This window comes from Pristis pectinata, chromosome 8 (genome assembly GCF_009764475.1).
Source record: "Pristis pectinata isolate sPriPec2 chromosome 8, sPriPec2.1.pri, whole genome shotgun sequence".
Classification (NCBI taxonomy): Eukaryota; Metazoa; Chordata; class Chondrichthyes; order Rhinopristiformes; family Pristidae; genus Pristis; species Pristis pectinata.
The window spans coordinates 102,151,769-102,170,960 of record NC_067412.1 but is presented as its reverse complement, the minus strand read 5'-3'; the positions used below and the strand labels follow the sequence as shown (position 1 = coordinate 102,170,960).

General features: G+C 44.1%; 1 protein-coding gene across 8 annotated transcripts in view; it reads right to left on the bottom strand.

Annotated features, from left to right (window-relative positions):
* Positions 1-19,192, bottom strand: part of map7d3 (MAP7 domain containing 3) — a 125,197-nt gene that overhangs the window by 57,932 nt on the left and 48,073 nt on the right. For 5 of the 8 annotated variants that reach the window (XM_052022150.1, XM_052022151.1, XM_052022154.1 and 2 more), the window contains exons 2-7: positions 18,695-18,799; positions 17,145-17,225; positions 13,113-13,276; positions 6,890-7,004; positions 5,716-5,808; positions 3,374-3,484 (exon numbers count right to left, since the gene is read on the bottom strand). In XM_052022150.1, the coding sequence (XP_051878110.1) occupies positions 3,374-3,484; positions 5,716-5,808; positions 6,890-7,004; positions 13,113-13,276; positions 17,145-17,225; positions 18,695-18,799 (669 nt within the window). The remainder of the gene's footprint in view (positions 1-3,373; positions 3,485-5,715; positions 5,809-6,889; positions 7,005-13,112; positions 13,277-17,144; positions 17,226-18,694; positions 18,800-19,192) is intronic. The other 3 variants (XM_052022153.1, XM_052022156.1, XM_052022158.1) reach the window with 1 other exon arrangement.

The following is a 19,192-nucleotide window of genomic DNA, read 5'->3' as shown; positions in this document are numbered from 1 at the left end:
CGGCGAGAAAACATTTACTGCATCTGCTGGCCCCACCAGAGGTATTTCCTGTAGCAGCTGAGAGGGTTAACAAAACATTCTGCTTAACACAGCACTTCATCCTTAGGACAAACAACCAAATCAACTGCAATTCCTGTGAATTTGCTGAAGGTGGTATATAATGTATGCACCGACTGGAGAAACAGCTTGGGAATGGACCAACAATTCTCCCATGGAACTACAGATCAAACTGCTGCTCTCCATTTTCCTGCACACAATAGCGTAACAAAGAAGGCACATTGTGTGTTACCCACGATTCTGTGGGTAGAATTCACAGCTGAGTGAGGAAGTGGAATGTTCAAGTCACTCCAGAGATCCGGGACTGGAATATGTAGGGTGGCGGGGGGGCAGCCCAGCATCGCGGAGACAAGACTGTGCAAAGGTACTGAAAAGCAGATGAGGAGGCTACAGAAGGATACTGATAGGTTCAGTGACTGGGAAAATGGAGATTAATGTGGGAAAATGTTAAATTTCCATCTTGACACGAAATAGCATATTATCTAAATGGTGAGAGTCTGTAGAGCTCTGAGATGCAGAGAAACCTGGGTTGGTACGTAGGCACTGCCAATAATTAGGAAGACTAACAGTTGACACCAAAAGTAGTGGCATGGTCAACAGTGAAGGTGGTGGTCCAAGGTTACAACAGGATCTAGATCAACTGAGAAAGTGGACCAAGGAATAACAGATGGAATTTAACTCTGACAAGTGCAAAGTGATGTATTTTGGGAAGTTAAACCAGGGCAGGACTTACAGTGAATGGCAGGGACCTGGGCAGTGTTATTGAATAGTGAGATCTTGGGGTACAAGTAGGTAGTTCCCTTAAGGCGGTGACACGGATAGACAGAGTGATGAAGATGGTGATTAGTATGTTTGCTTTCTATCGGTCAAGGTATTGAGTGCAGAAGTAGTGTAGAGTTCACAACTGAGTTACAATTGTAACAGTTGTACAAATTACTGGTAAGGCCACACAGAGTATTGTGTAGTTCTGATCACCACACTATAGGAGGGATGTGATTAAGCTGGAAAGGGTGCAGAAAAGGTTCACAAGGAATATTGCCTGGATAAGACCGTTTTCCCTGGAGCAAAGGAGGCTGAGTGGTGACCTTATGGAGGTTTAGAAAATTATGAGGGGCATAGATAAGGTAGACAGTTCCCCACCACCCCCCCCCCCCCCCCATAGTAGGGAAATCTAAAATTAGGGAGTTCTAAGGGGACTTTATGGGCAAGTTTTTCCACATAGAGGGTGGTGGATATGGAACCAGCTGCCAGAGGTGGTGTAGAGGCAGATACAATTACATTCATTAAAAGATATTTGGACATGTACATGGATAGGAAAGGCTTGAAGGGATATAGGCTAACCACAAGCAAATGGGATTAGTACAGTTGGGCATCTTGGTCGGCATGGATGAGTTGGGCTGAAGAGCCCGTTTCCATGCTGTATAACTGTACAAATCTAACAGAATGCATCATGTATTGCTAGGACTGAATATAAACGTAGAGGTTACCCTTTAGTTACATAGGCGACACCATACTAAGAATACAGTGTACTGTATTGGTCTCCTTATTTAAGGAAGGGTGTTAATGCTTTGGAAACAGTTCAGAGATGATTCACTGGAGTAATGCCTGGATTGGGCACATTGTCTTCAGAGAAGTTGAACAGGCTCCGGTTGTACCTGGTGCATTTCACAGCTACTTAATGAGGGCAACGCAAATTGATTAAAACTCAAGACCCTGAGAGATCTTGACAGGATGAATGGAGAGAGAATGTTTCCTTCTGTAGGAGAATCTGGAACAGGATGGGTCATTGTTTATAATGAAGGGATTGATCACCCGTTTACAAGACAAATATGATGGAAACATATTCTCTCTCAAAGAATCGTCTTTGGAACTCTCTTCCTCAAAGGGCAAGCTCCCAGATACAGAGCGGAGGACTATGATAGAGACACCTATCTGGACAGAGTTAGAGAGAAAAGATGTGTTACAGGGCCAAGAGGAATTAGATGGCATGAAAGAAGATTGATGAGGAGCATAAACACCAGCAGAGCACATGAGCCAAATGACCATTTCACTGCTGTTTATTAGATATCAATGTGGGGCTTGCTACGCACAACCAGGTGCTGTTTTCCTAAATCACAACAATAACAACAGCTTAATAGCGCAATTAGCTGTGAAATGCTTTCTGAAAGGGATATATAAAGTGCTAGAGAAAAGCAAGTCTCTTTGATTTTCTATACAAATCTTTGAATAATAGGAACTAACCAAGTGGTATTAGTTTTCTGCAAATCCATCAATACAAACTCCCACATCCCAACACCATGATCAATCCACATTCATACATCTAATCAATGCAGTGATTCCCAATTTTTGATCATCTGTTTCTGAGGTACATATTGGTGTGACTGGAGCACTAACAGCTAGTTTAATAAGAAATGTATTCTAAAATACCAAGAGTTTATAAACAATGGAAAATTTGATTGGATCAGTTTGAACACAATAAGGAGAACACAACAGCTTTTAAAAAAGTGCCCATCCCAAGATAACTACATGATTTCTAAAGAAAAGTTAGCATGGTTGGCAACCAGATGTTCTAAAGTACTTTTAAAGTCAGTTAGGAAAATTTTCTCCAGATGGGAGGATCTGTAAATCTGAAAGATTCCAGAGAAGAGACAGCTTTACACCGTAGCAGCAAGGACATGAATATTTGAACCATTTTACTGAAATCAGCACTACTGCACTCATCATTGTCCTAATTTAGGGCACATTTAGCAATGCTTGGAGAATTCATCTCAACTGAAGATCTAGGGAAATCCATGGGCCATGCTGTATGATCCACATGTTATCAATATAAAATACACAATGTCACAGCAGTCAGTACTTTCAGAAAATGGTCAACAGTATATTGGAACTGATTCATACCCTAAGATAAAGATAACAGGTCCATCATTAGTGACTTGCACATTTAGTATCAGTTAGGGAAACAATTTAAAGTTCATTGCCTTATAAAACATCTGCAGAAGCTGATTGCAGTCAGTGTCCATCTTCTCAAATACAGAAACCCTCATTCATTTATGTGAACTGAGGAGCCCAATGCAAGTCTTTAATGTTGGCCCACTCAACTCATGCAACCAGATCAGTCTTTTGCAATCACTGTTTTACTGATTCATCCCAACTTTGAGAGGTTACAGTTTACCATTGTTCACCAGTGCAACCCAGTATAAAAGGCACACACTCCAATTCATGACGCCCATCTGTTGAAAATTAATACAATGCTTTAAAGTACAGCTATGACACAATTGGTACATCAGCACTTGTTACCCAGGAACAGGGCACTCACCTTTGTCGGGAGAATTTGGGAGAGCTGTTGAGGATGAAGACAAACGCTTATTCATTACTGGCCCTGCTTGCTTCATGAGATTCGCACTGGAAGTAGACCGTTTGTCTACAGCTACAAAAAAAAGTCCCACTGAGATAAGAATACAGGAAGTGCTTCTGGAATCTTTTTTAAAAATATGCCATGCATGTTGCAGATGAATCTTATCCTGAAAGCACACTCTTGAAGAAGCTCGCATCAGTTCAGTCTCTCAGTGACAAATTTAGTTGTCTTTTGAAATTTACTGGCTTTTGAACAAAAGAAAAAGCAGGAGTCAACTGAATGGCCCCTCCAGTTAGCTCCACCATCAACAGGTCCATGGCTGATCTGACAAAAACAATGCTGGAAATGCCCAGGTCAGGCTGCAGCGGTGGGGCGAGAAACAGTGAACATTTCACAGGCTGCAGCAGTGGGGCGAGAAATGGTGAACATTTCAGGTAAATAACCCTTCATCACAACTTGAACAATGAAACAATGTGGATAGAGGAGGGGTGGAGAGAACAGAGGAAAGCTGGTAACAGGACGGAGACCTGGACAACCTTAGTCTCCACCCTACCACAGGCATCCCCTCCATCCCTCCCACTACAAATTAAAACACACATTCTCACTTTTCCAGTTCTGATGAGGGTCATTGATCTGCAATTAACTGTTTCTCTCTCCACAGATGCTGCCTGACCTGCTGGCAGTTCTAGCACTTCATTTTTATTTTATATTACCAGCATCAGCAAGATTTCTTTGATTTTCAGCGATATCAGTCACTGAAAATCAAGACCAATACAACTACCATCTCTAAAGCCACTTTAAGATGGTAGGACACAGACCATCAGGTCAATCTTTAGTCTGATTCATTTGCTTAGCATCTCATCTCCAACAATAGTGATTGTTTTCTCTTTCCTTCATGGAATTTCCACTAATTGTGGAAATGCTTTTAATGTTTTCTACCATGAAGGAAGATAGAAAATTAGTCCAAGGTCTCCACCATTTCCTTTTTCTCCCCCCCCCCCTCCCTGCCAATAAATCCCCAGTTCCAACCAACATTTACTTTGGCTACTCTCTTCCTTTTTATATACTTGTATATTATACTTGCATTTACTGCTGGCTTACTCTCAGCCTATGCTCCCCCTCATTTATTGGTTACTCTTCATTGATTTCTCACATTCTCTCGTTCATCTGGACTACAGATAAGCTTTTCAACACTGTCTTTGATACCATCCTCAACTTCTTTAGCTCTGGATCGGTCATCTTTCTCAAGGGTTGACAACTCTCAATTGAACATGTTTGTTGAAGATAATGAAATAACCTGTAAACATCTGCAACTGCTCATCTACCGTCTTGTCTTATACGCCATTTCCCTGGTCTACATTAGCCAATTCTGCTTTCACACCTGTAATTACCTCTATTTAAATTCAAAGCATGAGCTCCAAAACTATGATTTTCGAATAGTGTTAACCTATCACATTACATGCTGGAAATGTGGCTTGAATTTGTAATTGAAAATGTTCAAAATTGGGATTGTTAAAATAAGAAATTCATTAAATTGTAACAGAAATCACCGTTACAATTTCCCTACGCTAGGTAACATTTCCACAGTCTCAGGCATTAATTTCAAACTTGCTTTACATAACATCCCACTTATTGCCACATGAAGTTCCAGTGGGATTTTGATTCTTGTGCAACGTGGACAGCCTGTGTAGCACTGGGCCAGCAGTGTGTTCAGACCACAGCATGTTCTTGGGCTTGGTCTAACCCTGCTCCAAAAGGGACCATTTTCAATGTCAGCACCATCTCTGGGCTAGTCCCCAGCCCCTCCTCCAACCAGCCCTACCTCCACCCCAGGGCCCAAATCAAAGTGCTGTTCACTACCCTTCACCAGCTCACACACCCACCCCAGGCTCAACTCAAAGTGTTGTCCAGCACCACCTTGGACCCTCAGAGGTGAGCATTCTACATGTTGTAATCCTGAAGGCTTCAGACCAAGAGATGGGAAGTGAGATAAGGTTCAGCAACCATTTTTTGGATGGTGTGGACAAGAGATGAATGGCCTTCCTGTGCTGTAAATTTCTGCCAGACAGACAGATGCAGATCTAAGTGGATGCTTTCAGGATAAAATATCACTGTACAACTCTTACAAACCAGATGCACGTATCCAGGCCCAGGTATTTCAAGGAAAGCAGCAGGTACTACATGCTGGCAATGCTCAAGATTAGTTTCCCCTTTATAACCACCACTAAAGTTAGTTTGCAACATTCATTAACATATTAAAGATTAATTATTCAGCAATAGTCAGTCCAAACTTCTTCTAATACCAGAACCATCTTCAGTGGAAGTCTGAGAGTCTGAGGAAGGAGGGGGGCAGTCTGACAAACTGAGAGGTGGAGTTAAGGAACTGTCAGGTTCACCTAAACAAAAGAGAATTAATAATTTAACAAAATGAGACTAATATAGACAAATATCAGTGACAGCAAAAACTGGGAATGAGGTAATTAGTGGTGGGAGGATCTGACCAAGGGGAACAGGACTGGGAACAAGATGCAATAATTGTTTTTGACGCTGATCCAAGCTTCTTTTCACAATCACATTCTCAACCCATTGAGAACACCACTTCCCTACTCATCTGCTTGGTGGCCCCACAGAAAAAATTCAACCCCTCCATTGCCAATAACTGTCACTAATTAATAATTATTAATAATTGTTAATGATTGCTTTTGTTTTAATTGTGTTCTTTTTGTAAAAAATGTGTATAATTTAGGTCTTTCTTGTGAATGCTGCTTATCTGATGTTATGTGCCTGCGATGCTGCTGCAAGTTTTTCATTGTACCTATGCACACATGTACTTGTGTATATGACAATAAACTCGACTTTGACTCGGCAACATTCGTTCTCCTTATAAATGTAATTGGAAACTTCACTGCATGGGCTTTCTTGTACATTATTGACGTTGTACTGAGATGTATTTGGGTTGTGGGTAGAGATGATGGAAACCGTGGGCCTGCTGAAACAGACAGGTATCAAAAAGGATCCAAATTGTTTAGTATAAGTGACAATTATTAAGGAAGAGCCTGGGCAATGACCTTTTACTGCCAGTAGTGCAACAATTCACCTTCATCAGGTGATGACATTTCTAAAGCTATTACCTATTATTAGTAAATGAACATTTTCACAGTAGGAGAAAATATATCATGGGAAAGTTGGAGTTAAGGAAAAGATGATTTTCCTGCAGCTATACAGACTGAAAGATTTTAAGGAAATGAGCTGCCAGTTTTCCTCATTATTGATTACCTATTCTGCCTTCACTTTGGCCAAGAACAAATGTCCCCTTATAAATTCAAGAGTATTTTAAAGCTAAACATACCCTGTAAACCAAATTCACATTACTGGCTGCGAGTCAAATATTGTACAAAGCATTGAGGTTACTTGTACATCTGGGAAGAAGTACTGAAGCAGCATTTTCCCAGATAGCCTGCATAAAAGGGCATTTACCATTGGAGTTTTCCTTCTCAGTTGACACAGCTCCTCCCCAGGACCACCTTTTCTGTCTCTGCTCCAAGCGTTGGCTCCGTTCTAAGGTGCGTCGCATCACAGCCTCGTAGCGCTCCTATCAGTTTCAAAAAGAGGAGGGAAAGTGCACAAGATGACGTTGCACATCGAGTTATTTTGATCAGAATCTTCTTCCCAAACTGTACGAGTCAGGGGTTTTCAACTTGCTGCCTTGGAACATAATAGTCCAGCACAGGAACAGGCCATTCAGCCCACAATGTTTGTGTTGGCAATGATGCCAATTTAAATTAATCCCATCTGCCTCCACACAGTCTATATCCCACCATTCCCCACCTATTCATGTGTCTGTCTATGTCTAAATCTGAGGTTCCCACCTGTTTTAAGAAGATCACTATCACCTTAGAAAAACAAGGAAACATGCCTTAATGACTACCATCCAGTGGCTCTGACATCCACCATCATGAAGTGCTTCAAGAGGCTGGTCATGGTACGCATTAACTCCAGCCTCTGGGGAAACCTCAACCCACTGCAATTTGCCTACCGCCAAACAGATCTATAGTGGACACCATCTCCCTGGCCCTACACGTTTCTCTGGAGCATCTGGACAGTAAAGACACCTACATTAGACTATTGTTTATTGACTACAGCTCTGCCTTCGATACTATAATTCCAAGCAAACTCATCACCAAACTCCGAGACCTGGGACTCAACAACTCCCTCTGCAACTGGATAGTTGACTTTCTGACCAACGGACCACAATCAGTGAGGATAGGCAGCAACACCTTGAACACGATTATTTTCAACACTGGTGCATCACAAGGCTGTGTCCTCAGATCCCTACTCCTACACACTCTTGACTGCGTAGCTAGATTCTGCTCTAACTCCATACACAAGTTGGCAGATGATACCACCGCAGCCGGCCGTATCTCAAATAACGGTAAGTTGGAGTACAGGAAGGAGATAGAGAGCTTAGTGACATGGTGTCATGACAACAACCTTTCCCTCAATGTCAGCAAAACAAAAGCACTGATCATTGACTTCAGGACAGGAGGTGGTGTACATGCACCTGTCTATATCAATGGTGCTGAGGTCGAGAGGTTTGAGACCTTCAAGTTCCCAGGAGTGAACATCACCAATAGCCTGTCCTGGTCCAACCACAGCCAAGAAAGCTCACCAACACCTCTACTTCCTCAGGAGGCTAAAGAAATTTGGCATGTTCCCTTTAACACTCACCAACTTTTATTGATGCACCATAGAAAACATCTTATCTGGATGCATCACAGCTTGGTATGGTAACTGCTCTGCCCGGGACTGCAAGGAACTTCAGAGAGTTGTGAACACAGCTCAGCACATCACAGAAACCAGCCTCCCCTCCATGGACTCTGTCTATGCTTCTCGCTGCCTCGGTGAAGCAGCCAGCGTAATCAAAGACCCCACCCACCCAGGACGTTCTCTTTCTCCCCCCTCCCATTGGGCAGAAGATACAAAAGCCTGAAAGCACGTACACCACCTCAAGGGCAGCTTCTATCCCGCTGTTATAAGACTATTGAACGGTTCCCTTATACAATGAGATGGACTCTTGACCTCACAATCTACCTTATGTCCTCGCACCTTATTGTCTACCTGCATTGCACTTCCTCTGTAGCTGTTACACTTTATTCTGCATTGTTTTACCCTGTACTACCTCAATGCACTGGGTAATGAATTAATCTGTACGAACGGTATGCAAGACAAGTTTCTCACTGTACCTCAATACAAGTGACAATAATAAACCAATACTAATCCTCGTGAAACTCTTCTGCACCTTCTCCAAAGTCCCCACATCCTTCCTGTAATGCAGCAACCAGAACTGCACACAATGCTCCAAATATGGCCTAACCAAAGTTTCAAACAGCTGCAGAAAGACTAGAGAAACAAAGGACTGCAGATGCTGGAATCTAGATGAAAAACATGATGCTGGAGGAACTCAGCAGGCCAGGCAGCATCCGTGGAGAAAAGCAGGCGGTCAACGTTTCAGGTCAGGACCCTTCTTCAGGACTGAAGATAGGAAAAGGGGAAGCCCAATATATAGGAGGGAAAAGCAGAGCAGTGATAGGTGGATGAAAGAGGGGAGGCGGGGTGGGCACAAGGTGGTGATAGGTAGATGCAGGTTAGAGATAGTGATGGGCAGGTGAGGGTAGGAGGGGAGAGCAGATCCACCAGGGGATGGGTTAAAGGTAAGAAGAGAGGGGGAAAAAAATGCTAGGAAAAGGAAGAAGAGAAGCAGCATGGTGGGGGCTTTGTGGGGAAGGGGAGTAGGGATTACCTAAAGTGGGAGAATTCAATATTCATGCCGTTAGGTGGAAGTGATGGAGGGTGATGGGTTGGATATGTAGCTGGTGGAATGAAATGTGAGGACAAGGGGGACTCTAACCCTGTTGAGTCTGGGAGGGGTGGGGTTGAGAGTGGATGTGCAGGAAATGGCAGAGATACTGTGGTCAACATGTCATTCTCTGCCATCTCCAACAGGACCCCACCACCAAGCATATCTTCCCCTCCCCACCCCTTTTTGCCTTTCGCAGGGACCGTGCTCTCCGCAACTCCCTCGTTCGCTCCAGCCCCCCACCCATCCCGCTCCTACCCCAGGAATTTTCCTCTGCCTGCAACACCTGCCCCCACACCACCTCCATCACGGGACCCAAACAGTCCTTTCATGTGAGACAGATTCACCTGCACCTCCCTTAATATCATCTACTGCATTCGGTGCTCCAAGTGTGGCCTCCTCTACATTGGTGAGACCAAACGCAGACTAGGTGACACCTGCGCTCCGTCCGTAACCGCGATCTGCATCTCCCCGTTGCCGGTCACTTCAACTCCCCCTCCCACACTCTCACTGATATGTCAGTCCTCTGCCTCCTCCACTGCCAGGAGAATTCCAAGCGCAAACGGGAGGAACAGCACCTCATTTTCCATCTTGGAACCTTGCAGCCTAACAGCATGAACATTGAATTCTCCCACTTTAAGGAATCTTCACCCACCTTTCAGCACCCCCACCCCCCACGAAGCTTCTTCTCTTCTTCCCTTTCCTAGCCTTTTGTTTCCCCTCCCTCCTAACCTTTGACCCATCCCCCGGTGGATCTGCTCTCCCCTCCTCCCCCACACCTGCCTATCACCATCTCTTATCTGCATCTACCTATCACCACCCTGTGCCCACCCCACCTCCCCTCTTTTGTCCACCTATCACTGCTCTGCTTTTCCCTCCAATATTTTGGGCTTCCCCTTTTCCTATCTTCAGTCCTGAAGAAGAGTCCTGCTTTTCTCCATGGATGCTGCCTGGCCTGCTGAGTTTCTCCAGCATCATAATATTTCTCAAACAGCTACAAATATGACCTGCCAACTTTTATGCTCAATGCCTCGATGATGAAGGCAAACATGCTGTACATCCCATGCACTTTAATACTCTGGATTAGCCTACCAACAGGGACATTGGTGAATGCTTTAGTAAAGTCTATGTATAACATTCACTGCCATGCCCTCATCAATCACCTTTGCCTCCTCCTCAAAAAACAATCGTTCATAAGACATGACCTCCCCACCACAAGGTCATGCTGCCTATCATTAATGTCCATGCTTTTCCAGATGAGAATAAATCCCATCTCTAAGAATCTTCTCCAATAATTTCCTTACCACTGATGTAATGTCCACTGGCCTATAATTTGCTGGATTATCCCTACTGCTCTTCTTAAACCCCAGGACCAACATTGGCTATTCTTCAGTCCTTTGGGTCCATGCCTGTGGCTATAGCAGATACAAAGATCTCTGTCACGACACCAGCAATTTCCTCTTATCTCTCTCAATAACCTGGGATAGATCCCTTCAGGCCCTGGAGACTTACCCACCTTAATGGTCTTGAAGAGACTCAATACTTCCTCTTTGCTTGATATCAACATGCCCGGTACATCAGCAGACCCCTCCTTGATCTTGCTATCCTCCATGTTTGTCTCAATAGTAAATATCAATGCAAAGTACTCATTTAGCACATTGTCCTTCAGTGCTCCTACCCCCTCCCTAAAAGGCATTGGGATAGTTAGATAAGCAGCATTTGGACAGTTACATGGATAGAAAAGGTTTAGTGGATATGGGCCAAACACAGGCAAATGGGACTAGCTTAGTTGGTCGGCACAGATGAGTTGAGCCAAAGGGGCTATTTCCATGTTGTATAGCTCTATGACTGGCTACTCTCTTCCATGTACAAAATTCCTTGGGATTCTCATTAATCCTAATCGCCAAGGACATTTCATGGTCCCTTTTAGCCCTCCTGATGCCTTATTTGAGTTCTTTCCATCTTCCTTTGTACTCCTCAAGGGTCCTGCCTGATTTCAGCTTCCTAAACCTATATACACTTCCTTTTCCTTTTTGACTAAATTTGCAGCATCTCACATCATCCAAGGTTCCCGAACCTTGCCATCCTTGTCTTTCTCTCTAACAGGAACACATTGGTCCTGAAATCCGATCAGCTAGCCTTGTGGATTTACCAAATAACAGCCGCTCCCAATCTACTCTCCCAGCTCCCGCCTAATTCTGTTGTAATTAGCCTTTCACCTGTTTAGCACATTATCCTCCCCAGAGGTCCAGTCTTATTCTTATCCATAACTACATGAAAATTATGATCACTGTCCCCCAAAATGCTCTCCCACTGGAACTCCAATAACCTGGCCAGGCTCATTTCCTATACAAAGTGTAGATAATCCAATCAGGAGAGGCCATACTACAAAGTGTTTCAAGAAATCCTCCTGGATGTACACATCAAATTTTGCCTCATCGAAACCTTGGCACTAAGAAAGTCCTAGTCAATATTGGGGAAACTAAAATCAGCCATTACAACAACCCTGTTGCTTTTACATCATTCCATAATCTGCCTACATATCTGTACCTCTATCACCCACTGGCTATTGGGAGGCCTATAGCATAACCCCATACTCTTAGCAGTGTGGAGGAACAGAGGGATCTTGGGGTCCTCGTCCATAGATCCCTCAAGGTTGCCACGCAGGTCGATAGGGTTGTTAAGAAGGCGTTTGGAATGTTGGCCTTCATTAGTCGGGGTATTGAGTTCAAGAGTCGTGAGGTGATGTTGCAGCTCTATAGAACTCTGGTCAGACCACACTTGGAGTATTGTGTTCAGTTCTGGTTGCCTCATTATAGGAAGGATGTGGAAGGTCTAGAGAGGGTGCAGAGGAGATTTACCAGGATGTTGCCTGGATTGGAGAGCATGTCTTATGAGGATAGGACTGAGTGAGCTGGGGCTTTTCTCTTTGGAGAGAAGGAGGATCAGAGGTGACTTGATAGAGGTGTACAAGATGATATGAGGCATAGATCGAGTGGACAGTCAGAGACTTTTTCCCAGGGCGACAATGGCTCACACGAGGGGACATAATTTTAAGGTGATTGGAGGAAGATACAAGGGGGATGTCAGGGGTAAGTTTGTTTGTTTGTTTTCTTTTTTTTGACACAGAGTGGTGGGTGCGTGGCATGAACTGCCAGCAGAGGTTGTGGGGGGCAGATACATTAGGGACATTTAAGAGACCTTTAGATAGACACGAATGATAGAGAAATTGGGGAGCTAGGGTGGGAGGGAAGGGTTAGGTAGATCTTAGAGCAGGATAAAATGTCGGCACAACATTCTGGGCCGAAGGGCCTGGTACTGCGCTGTAGTGTTCTATGTTCTATAGTGATTGCACCTTTCTTTTTTTTCTGCGTTCCACTATATTGACTCAATGGATGAGCCCTCCTGTATGTCCTCTTGAGATGCCACTGTGACATTCTCCCTGATCGGTAGTGCAACTCCACAACCTCTCCCACATGCCCCTCTATCACGTCTGAAATCTGTAACTCCAGGAGCATTGAGCTGCCACTCCAACCCTTCTCTCAACTAAGTCTCTGTAATGGCCACAACATCGTGGGCCAGTACAGGCTCCAAGTTCATCTGCCTTACCCATAATACTCCTTGCATTGAAATACATACATATTAGGTCTTCAAGATCAAAAGATTACCAGAAGGAATGGTAATGTAATGAGGATCGGGTCCAATGAGGCTCAAGGGATATTCTCCCATTATGGAGGACACCGGGAGAGGCAGAGGGTGGGAAATACAGTATGGGGGGGGGGGGGGTTCTGACTGCAGTGGATCCCAGCCTCAGGGGGACAACCTCCCACATTTGTGACTCACCTTTTCCTCTTCCTGCTTTTGCTTCCTCTTCTCTTCCACTGCGACTCGCTTCTGTTGTTCCTTCTGCCGTTGTTCTTCCAATTTCTTCTGTCGCTCTTCCACTTGTTTCGCGTACTGAAGTCGTGCTTTCTTTTCTTTCTCTAGCAATTGATATTCTTTTGCAGCTGTTGGCATAAGAGTAAAGCAAGACAGTTCATTACTGAACGAATCACAAAATACATCAGACGGATCTGGACCAAACACAGGCAAATAGCTTAGATGGGAACGACGGTCAGCATGGACCAGTTGGGCATCAGGGCCTATTTTTGTGCTGTGTGACTCTATAACATTAATGGAGCATAAATATAAAATGATGCACCTCACCGATCCAAGGTCAGTGCAGAACAGACATTCCATAACTACTATTATCTTCATTTATATTGTGTTTTTATTATAGGCAAATGTCCCAAGGTTTGTACAGGAGTGTCATCACACAGAATTGGTCAAAGGCATAAAAAAGGGCAGATGACAAGAGCTTGAAGGTGGTGTGTTTTGAGGAAACAGAATCATACAGTACACCTTTTGGTCCACTGTCTAGGCCAACCATCTACACTAAGCCCATTTACCAGCATTTGCTCTTTAGCCTTGCCAATTCAAGTGCTCATCTAGATACTTCTTAAATGTTGTGAGACTACCTGACTCCACCACCCCCTCAGAGTGTGTTCCAGACTGCAACCACCCTCTTGGTGATAAAGTTCTTCAGATCCCCTCTAAACCTCTTATCCTTTAACCCAAATCTATGCCCTCCAGTTTTAGAAAGCCCTATGGAGAAAGCAGATTTCTATACCTACCCCATCTATGCCCCTCATAATTTTGTATACCTCTATCAGGTTCCCTCCCACTCCCCCTCCACCCACCTCCCCCAGCCTCCTCACTCCAAGGAAAACAAGCCCAGCCTCTCCAGTCCTGTCATAACTAAAACACTCCATTCCAGGAAACATCCTGGTGAATCTCCCCGCATCCTTTCCAGCACAATCAAGTCCTTCCTAAGTGTGGCAACCAGAACTATCTGCAGTAATCCTGCTGTGGCCAGAATAGTGTTTTATAAGGTTGTATCAAGACTTCTTTGCTCTTACATTCTGTACCCTGGATTTCATATGCAAGTATCCACCCTCTCTCACTAATTTGATCAAGTTTTTTTTGAAGTAACCAAGAAGGTCGATGAGGACAGGGCTGCAGACGAGGTCTGTATGGACTTCAAGAAGGCCATAAGATTCTGCATGCTAGGCACAGATCAAACACCATTTAAAAGATTGCAGATGACACCAATGTTTTTGGTAAAATCTCAGACGGCAATGAGGAGGTATATAACAGTGAGATAGATCACCTGGACGAGCAGTGTCGCAACAATAACCTCGTACTCAACGTCAACAAGACCAAGGAATTGATTATGGACTTCAGGAAGGGGAAGTCGGGACAACATGCACCAGTCCTCATTGAGGGGTCAGCGGTGGATAGGGTGAGTAGCTTCAAGTTCCTGGGTGTCAACATCTCAGAGGATCTGCCCTGGGCCCAACACATTGATGCAATCACGAAGAAGGCACGCCAGCGGCTATACCGCATTAGGAGTTTGAGGAGATTTGATATGTCAAAGTCTCTTGCAAATTTCTACAGATGTATGGTGGAGAGCACTCTTACTGATTGCATCACAGACTGGTATGGAGGGTCCAATGCACAGGATTAAGAGAGGCTGCAGAGGGTTGTAGACTCAGCCAGCTCCATCACGGCACAACCCTCCCCACCATCAAGGACATCAAGAGGTGGCACCTCAAGAAGATGGCTTAAAGTGACAGGGGAGAGATTTAATTGGAACCTGAGAGGCAACTTTTTCCACCCAGAGAGTGGTCAGTATACGGAATGAGCTGCCAGAGGAAGTGGGTGAGGCAGGTGCATCAACAACATTTAAAAGGTATTTGGACAGGTACAGATAGGAAAGGTTTAGAGGGATATGGGGCAAACAGGACTAGCTTAGATGGTTGGCACGGAGCAGTTAGGCCAAAGAGCCTGCTCCTGGGCTGTACGACTCTATGACTATCTACCTGTGCTGCCACTTTTCATAATCTATGGACTTGTACCAGAGTCCCAGTGCCCTGCCATTCATAGTGCATGCCCATAGTGCATATCCTTATTAATCCTCCCAAAGTATATCACTTTACATTTACCAGGATTAAATTCTATCTGCCATTGCTCTGTAACTGGGCTGAAAAAGCAAATTTCAGAGCTTCAAACCAGCACAATTGAAGGCATGGCAGCCAATGGATAAGCAATTTATAGATGGAAAGGTGGATTTGAAAGCAAGGATGAGAGTTTTAATACTCATCATGGGGGTCAAAGATAAAACTGAGGCAGCAGACTTTGGGATGAACTCCAGTTTACAGAGACAGGCTAGGACAGCAGTCTGCGGAACTTGGCGCCATTGCCAATGCCGGTGTTTATTGTTCATCCTTAACTGAGATGATTAGAAGGTAGCAGTCCTGAAGCCACAGGTTACAATTTGAACAAGATGGGTTTTTAATTATGGAAACAAGAGATTGCAGGTGCTGGAATCTGGAGCTACACACAGTGCTGGAGGAACTCAGCGGTCAGGCAGCATCAATGGAGGGAAATGGACAGTCGATGTTATGGGTCAAGACCTTTCATTTGCACGTTTAAAGAAAGTGGGGAGATAGCCAGGACAAAAAGGTGGAGGGAAGGGGTGGAACAAGAGCTGGCAGGTGATAGGTGGATCCAGGTGAGAGGGCGATAGGCAAATGAGGGAGGGGGAGAGTGGGAATGTCAGAGGTGATAGATGGAAGTGACAAGGGGATGAAGATCATGGAATCTTATAGGAGAGGTTTTTAATTACACCCAGCAGTCACTTAGTTATTATGTGAATGAAGCAACATCTGCAACTCTATTATGTGAATGAAGATTTTCAGATTCCTGATTTATCTAAATGCTTGAATTTAAATTCCTTCGCTGCCATCATATCAGGATTTCAGGCCTCTGGCTCCCAGCTCAGCTATTTAAACACATAGCGACAATGATTTCAAGGACACAGAAGAGGAGCCATCGAGAGCTGCTGAACAATCATCTGCAAGATGTAAAATTTTCTCAGCAAATGCAGTACATGAACTTCATTCAGTGGTTTGCCAGAAGAGGCAACAGGGAGGTGAGCAGAGTCCCAGGAATGGCAGCAAGGTACTGCTGCAGCAGTAGGGGCAGTGATTTCCAGGGGACAGTTGGGTTCTGTAGGGGTTGAGGCGAGGGCAGGGAATTTGACTGGGTGGGATAATGAAGAACATGGAGAATGAGAGGAGAGTGAAAATTAGATTGAGTAGAATTGCAATTAAACCAAGACAACCGAGGAGCTGAGGTATGGTGCTGAAGGATGACTGCTTTTCCTTACATGATCAGGACAGTCCTCACCTCTATAGATCTAGTCTCAGTCACACTCTGTGCAGCATTTGAACAGAGGGTAAAGGTGGTCACAGATATGAGAGTTAGTAAGGGGAGCTGTGGCCACAAGATCCATACTCTGCCTCACCTCATTCCCCCATTGTTGCCCAGTCTTACTGACCATGTGCCAGTCATGCCAGTTTAGACACTTGATGCAACCAAGGCTGGCACAAACTTCCCTGCTGTCTGATGTGTAGGAGTCTGATCACTCGTCCCCAGCCTCAGGAACTTGGCCATAATGCAACTTAGAACCTGTATCCACCACGTCAACTTTAAACATCATTACCAACAGAGCTCAATTACTGCTTACTAGAATTCACAAATGGACCTGGACTGATCCTTTGAGGCGAGGCTCTGCACATCAACACCGTCTCCTGTACCATTAAACTGCCACATCAGCAGGGATAACAAATGGCTAGAGCACACCTTTATTTCCACCCCCCCCACTTTGAAGTGGTCACAGTCTCATGACAGACAATAGTGGGAATAAGAAGCTTGCCTTCCTTCTTCAAAATGGGTCTAGTGTTCACTGTACAAACTCAAGCTTCCACTTACCCATCTCCTTTTCCTTTTCTTCCCTTCGTGCCTTGGCTAGTCTCTGTCTCTCAACGGTCTTTAAAATGGAGCCATCTATTACTGTTAAGAGAAGTGACAATTTGTTAATAAACTACAGATAATCTATTCAATTAAAACTTAGTTTTAATTGTAGAAATTTACAGACTATCTTTGCTTTATTGGACATCCAGTCATTAGAAACAACTGAGCCATCATACAGGGCTAATGGATTTGATCAATGAAACGTGACTCCCTGAAACTCTGGCACAAAATCCAACTGGGGAGAACAACTGATGACAATACATGAAGTTGGGAGGCAGATGAATGTTTATTTATTTTGAATAATTGACAAGATGCTTGTGCTTTCCAAGAACCAACCAAATCAATGTTGTTGGATGCCATTTTGGCCCAGACACCAGAAAATTGGAACAAGAGTGGCCCACCTGGCCCTTCAATATCATCTGTTTCAGGCCTTTTTTTGTGCCAGTTCTCCTTGGCCCTTAATTCTCTAATCTTTTTTTAAAAAATTATCTACGACCTCTTTAACGATCTCAATTTATGTAGCCTCCACAACCTACCAGGGTAGAGAATTGCAGAGATTCACCATCCGAAATGGAATTCAATGACCACCCCATTATCTCCTAACTATCACCTCTTGTTCAAGACTCTCCCACAAATGCAAGAATCTCAACATCTGGCTTGTCATGCCACCCTGGGATCTTAATTGATCGCTTCACCCCTCATTCTTCTGAAATCCATAAGTAAATGGATTAAGTATTCACTCTCAATAGAAATTACCTTATTGAATCATTCTGGACTGCCTCCAACGCTAGTAGATCCTTTCCTAAACAAGGGGGACAAAAACTACACATTCCAGGTGTGGCCTCACCATTGATCTGCACAATTGTCAGATACTGAAAAAAATTCCATTCCACACTTTCTGCTGGGTCTTTATACAATGACAATATTCAACAAGCTTAACAGCAAATTAAAACGATAATGCATATTTTAAAACACAAAAGTACAAGAGGAGCCTTCCATCCACGATGTCTCAAAAATACTCTCCACTTAGTGGCAATCTAACCACCCTGCCATTACTCTCCCAGGATTCTCAGCCTCTAGGGCAGCAGGAACATGGGATCACTACCAACTGCAAGTTCTCTTCCAAACTGTACACCATCCTGACTTGGAAACATACCAACAGTCCTTCATTGTCACTGGGTCTAAATCCTGGAAATTCCTCCTTAACAGCCCTGTGGGAGAAGCTTCATGAGAAGGAGCACAATGGTTCAACAAGGCAGCTCACCTTCAAAGGCAGCCAGGGATGGGCAATAAATGCTGGCCTTGCTAGCAAAGCCAAGATCCTGGAAATAGGCAAGTTTTAAAAAAACATGTAAATGAATAAAAGCATGATTTTCAAATTTCCTGAATACAGAGCTGAATACAAACACTGGATGGAAGTACCATAGACTGTACATTGTCCCACATGCCAGGATCACCAATTCCCTCTTGGGAATCTGACTGTCAGCATTCAGCAGTGCTCCAGGTACCTGGTTTGGTTGGTGCTTTCACAATGACTGGTGACGGATCAGCAAGGACCGGACTATTTACACTTTGGCTTCTTCTTTCATCTGCTTGTGCTTGAGCTGCAGCAACTGAGAGAGAGAAGGGGGAAGGGAGAGGTAGGAGAATGAAAGAAAAACAATCATACAGCAGGCAAAGCCTTTTGGACCACTGAGTCCCCTCCTTGAAATAGCTCTCAACATTGATGATCTAGCCATTTCCTGGTGCCAGGCCACAAACTAAAACTTGTATCTTCTGACTTATTGCAGGAGGATTTGAACTCTCAGTCTCTGGAGGCTAATCCAGGACCATGACTATCCTCCTCTACCCACACGCATGTTTTAGGAACTTGGATTTCAAGACCATTTGTGGTAGGTGTCTAACTGCTGTTAGCATACCAAGATAAACAGAATACAGAGTGATCCTTAATCAGATCACTGCCTATACACCAGGCAGAACATTTTATAGTATTATATTCCAACAGT